The following is a 5,328-nucleotide window of genomic DNA, read 5'->3' on the forward strand; positions in this document are numbered from 1 at the left end:
TTTTTTTTTGCAAATGTCTTTAGTTCCTTTCAAGAAGACTGAAAATATCTTACTAGTCCCTCCGTTTTTAAATATAAGTCTCTTTAGAGATTCCAATGCAGACTAATACGGAGCAAAATGAGTGAATCTAAATTTTAAAATATGTCTATGTACATCCATATGTAGTTTGTATTGGAATCTCTAAAAATATTTATCTTTAGGAACGAAGGGAGTAGATAGTAAGGTTTATACTTGTGGTGGACTGCCAATCCTTATAGTTCGGTGAACATATTTATCCACTGAAGAAAAAAAGATGATATTACTAATTATGTGCCATATATGCATATCCAAGTTGCCACAATGGAATTCCTTAACTTCTGGTTAATGGAGGTATATGGTTATGTTCTGGAGTAAAACATATCCTTAAATGTTTGTGCTGCATGTTGTTATTGGCTTTGACAACAAAACTATCATTTCATTAGCACCTAACTTTGTTGGATGGAAGATTACATGTTTAATAATCAATACAAATTGTAAGCTCCCTAGCAAATGTTGGCTCCTGGTAAGGGAGGGAAAAACTGTTGTGTTGTGTTGTGTGTTTGGGTCCACTCAAGTATATTGATTTATGTAAAAACATAGCAGATCAGTCCACTGCACGCATCAGATTCCACGTAGTATGAGCGAAAAAACAACCCAATTTAGCTGAAACATAAAACAAAGCAACCGATTGTAGCAGTCCATGTAAAAAGTTGAGTTTTTGACTCAGGATTGTAGGGCGGCGCAGCAAAGCCCGCGTCACCCTCTAGTTATTATGAAGAGTTACTAAAAAACAAAGTCTAATACTTGAACTTCAAAAGCGTAGTACTCCTACTAATTCTTCAGATTTCAAGAACTTGATAAGAGAGCTTCATCAGTCTTGCTTGCACGAAATTTGGATTCTCGACTCAGCATTGTTGGTGTCAGATCAACCTAGTGGATGCCTTGAAGAACACCTCGATACCTCTCCACGTGGCCGCCGAACTCTCGGTACTTCCTTGCTACCTGATGCATGATTTTTCTTTTTGAAAACTATGAAACTTTACTGAAACAGAATTTTCGGACTTCATTGAAACAGAAAATCCAATACTTGTTTTTTTTGTTGAGAAAACTGATATTAGAACTTTAAAACTGTAGTAACCTTCAATCCAATACTTGTTTGAAACGGGATTCTTCGGACTTGGGACTTCAAAGGACTTGATCAGAGCTACCATGGACGCAGCTGGTCAGCAACAATCTTCTTTGCACGAGCTTCGAGTTCTCGGCTCAGCATTGTTGGTGTGAGATCGACCTAGCTAGTGCAGGCCTTTAAGAAGACCCCGGTATCTCCGCACGTCGCCGCCGAGCTCTCCGTACTTCAGTCGCATGAAGACCTGCAGCGCGCGCACGCCGGCGGCAGCTGCGAGGCGAGGGCTCCCCAGCGGCGGATGGAAGCCGAGGTAATCGGCGATGTGCTCCAACCCCAGTGGCATGGCCGGGCAGCCGGCCGCCATCGTGGCCACATCATAGACCTGGTCGCCGAGGTAACGCCGCACGGCGCCGTTGAACCCGGCCACGTCTCGCGGCAGCGGGGCGCCGCCGGTGACAATTTTGAGCAGGTATGCGACATGGTAGGCCCCAGCGTACGTGATCCAACTCCGCGACCGCCCACGCCGAGCGCCGACCAGGCCGGATTCAAACAGCTTCTTGTCTAGCATGTCGGCGCTGACGCCGTGGTCGCGGAGCGCGCCGACGTCGAGGCCGCGGCCGGCGAGGTACGCGAGGGAGTTCTCGTCGTGCGGGTCGGCCTGGGGGCGGAAGTCGCGGAGGTTGAACTCCCAGGCGTCGAGGTACCCGCCGTCGCTGTCGTAGAGCGCGATGCCGACCTGCAGCGGCTTAAGGTCGTCAACGTTGGCCTTCACGAGGGCGTAGCGCTCCTCCACGGTGAGGGCGTTGTGGTCCTGGCTGGGGTGGTGGACGACGCCCGGGTAGTGCACGTTGACGGCGACGTACTGGGCTCTGCTGGCGACGTGGCGGAGGTTGGCCGATTCATGCTTGAAATTGGACGCCCACACGGAGCGCACCGGGACCGCGGACGACGGCCAAACCGGCGACATAGGTGCATGGTAGAAGTACGGCGGGGGCTGCATGGGGAACGCGTAGTGGAAAGGTAGCGGCGGTGGCGGTGGAAACATTGGGAACATACCGGCGGCCGGGTTCATGCCGATGGACGCCTCTAATCAACCAGAGAAGCTTGTAGCTCTGCGTTCGTGTTAGGCGGGCGGTGTGTTGGCATTATAAGGAAGGAGAGGGAGTGGAGTCGCAGTCGTAGTCGGACGAGGAAGGATATTGCCGTGGTGGGACACGGACCGGCTATAATTCAGAGAAGCTAAGCAGCGTAGTACAGTAGAACTCTTTTTCTTTCTTTTTCTTTCTTTTTTTTTGCAAGGGAGTGGGTCATAACTCAGAAGAACTCGGAGGTAAATAGTTACAGTAGTCCTGACGGGGTACGGTACTTATGTGAAAAGAAATTCCTGGAGTTTTTTTTTTGAAAGGAGCCAGCTCGCAGCTGGTTCTTTATTGATCATAAGCAGGGAGCAGGTGAACAAGCGACAAAGGCGATGATCCGGGGATCAAGAATGAAAGAAGAAGAAAGCGAGAAAAAGAAAGTGCCAAGGGCACAACCTTAAAACTGATTACTCAGGGCGGATCCCCGAAGGGGCTCTGAATGTATCGGGCACCACATTGCTGCCACAGGCAAAGGTTGCGTCTGATCGCAGCTAGGATCCCTTCTGCATCAGCTTCCTTGTTTCTGAAGGTGCAGTTGTTTCGCGCCTGCCAAACTTCTCAGAGTACAAAACATCCCAAACATAATAAAAATTACATTGAGGTCTATGGACAATCAAACGACCATTGCAGCCGCCGATGTGATGTTGTCACCGCTCCCATACCGGAGCCGGTCTGACCTTATCGATGACAGCTGGGAAGTCTTCGTGCACGTGCCCGTAAGGACCAGCGTTCGGGAGCCGTAGTCGTCGTCATTGAATTCTTGAATCGGTCTGAGGAACCTGACATCAAATCTCGCTATTGCGTACACCCGACAAGAAACTCTAACCTCGCCGCTCCGAGGAGCTGGCAGGAATCTACACCGGAGCTCCATCTAACCCGTCTCGACGAACGAACTTGAGGAGGATCGGAGCCCGAAAGACTTGCTCGAAGAAGAAGTGCTGCTATTCGTCCGAGCACCGCCCTTGCGAGAACCAAAACCCTACCTATCTAAGTTGAGGCACCAGGAATACCCTCTCCACTACCGACCGCCGGAGCGGCAAGCGGAGGGGATGTGAATCCATGGGATCGGCAGCGAAGATTGAAGGGAAGAAGGCCTTCCCTAGTCGCCTTGCGAGAGGGGAAAGAAAAAGCTTCACGTTTCAATTATGAATTGTTAGTTATTTCAGTCTGGTAGATAGATAGATAGATCAATGTAAAAGATAATCGACTTCTGCAGACCGTCGGGCACCCTCGGTTCCATGGCGTTGGTCCAATATGTGGACCTCTGGCGTCACGTGCGGCAAATACATCTATCTGACTCCCCTGATGAGCTAGTTGGCCCGGACTTCCTTTGACCAATACACTGTCAAATCCTGCCACGAGAAGTTATTCATTGGCTCCGTTAATGATAACGATCCTCACTGGCACCTATTCCAAAAGAAATGGGAGTCGCTTCGCAAGTTTTTCCTTTGGCTTGCCCTACTCGATAGGTGTTGGACCGTGGGTAGGCTCACGCGCCACAACCTCCAGCATGACGTCTCGTGCCTCCTCTAGGATTGTCGGTGTCAAAACCGGTGGATCTCGGGTAGAGGGTCCCGAGTTATGGATCTTGGATCAATGGGGAACATGAAACACAGGGACAATATTTACCCAGGTTCGGGCACTCTCGAAGAGGTATAACTCTACATCCTGCTTGATTATATTGATGTGTATATACGGTTACAAAGTTGATCTACCACGAGATCGTATGAACTAAACCCTAGGTGAGTGATACGTCTCCAATGCATCTATAATTTTTTATTGTTCCATGCTATTATATTATCAATCTTGGAAGTTTATATTCATTTTATAACAATTTTATATCATTTTTTGGGACTAACCTATTGACATAGTGCCCAGTGGCATTTGTTATTTTTTTGCTTGTTTTTTTACTTCGCAGAATATCAATACCAAACGAAATCCAAATGCCATGAAACTTTCTGGAGATTTTTTTCAGGGACAAAACACCTTGGGAGCAAAGGAAGTGCATGAGGGGAGGCCTATGGGGCCCACTAGGCACCAGGGCGCGCAAGAGGTAGTAGGGCCCACATGAGGTTTCACCACTAACTATCAGCTCTATAAATGCTCTGAAATACCAAAAACCCTAGGAGAGTCGAGATATCTGAGTTTCCACTGCCGTAAGTTCCAGAACCACGAGATCCAATCTAGAGGCCTTTTCCGGCACCTTGCCAGAGGGGTCAACGATCACGGACGGGTTCTTCATCATCACCCTTGCCCCTTCGATGATACGTGAGTAGTTTACAACAGACCTACGGGTCCATAGACAGTAGCTAGATGGTTTCTTCTCTCTTTTTGATCTTCAATATAATGTTCTCCTCCATGTTCTTGGAGATCTATTTGATGCAACTCTTTTTTGCGGTGTGTTTGTTTGCATCCGATGAATTGTGAGTTTATGATCAGATCTATCTATGAATATTATTTGAGTCCTTGTTGAACTCTCTTATGCATGATTGTTATAGCCTAGTATTTCTTCTCCAAAACTTTGGTTTGATTTTGCCAACTAGATTGATTTTTTTTGCCATGGGAAGAGGTGCTTTGTGATGGATACCATCTTGTGGTGCTTAATCTCAGTGACAGAAAGAGACATGACACGCATGTATCATTGCCATGAAGGATAAAAAGATGGGGTCTATTCCTACATGAATAGATCTTGTCTACATAATGTCATCATTCTTATTGCATTACTCTGTTTCTCCATTACCTTAATACACTAGATGCATGTTGTATATCAGTCGATGTGTGAAGTAATAATAGTACATGCAGACAGGAGTCAGTCTACTAATCTTGGACGTGATGCCTATATACATAATTATTGCCTTGGATATCATCATAATTATTTACTCTTCTATCAATTGCCCAACAGTAATTTATTTACCCATCGTATGCTATTTTCTCGAGAGAAGCCTCTAGTGAAATCTACGGCCCCGGGTCTATTTCCTATCATATTAATTTCAGATCTATTAATCCAAAAAATCCAAAAATACATTGCTGCACTTTTTTTTTTTG

General features: G+C 46.8%; 1 protein-coding gene across 1 annotated transcript; it reads right to left on the bottom strand.

Moving 5' to 3' along the window:
- Positions 1-728: 728 nt before the first annotated feature.
- LOC119293351 (probable CCR4-associated factor 1 homolog 11) lies at positions 729-2,111 on the bottom strand. The gene has a single exon (XM_037571850.1). It carries the CDS (start codon positions 2,109-2,111, stop codon positions 1,311-1,313), a length of 801 nt encoding a protein of 266 aa, XP_037427747.1. The 3' UTR covers positions 729-1,310.
- Between the last annotated feature and the right edge of the window lie 3,217 nt (positions 2,112-5,328).

Source organism: Triticum dicoccoides, chromosome 4B (assembly GCF_002162155.2).
Source record: "Triticum dicoccoides isolate Atlit2015 ecotype Zavitan chromosome 4B, WEW_v2.0, whole genome shotgun sequence".
Lineage (NCBI taxonomy): Eukaryota > Viridiplantae > Streptophyta > Magnoliopsida > Poales > Poaceae > Triticum > Triticum dicoccoides.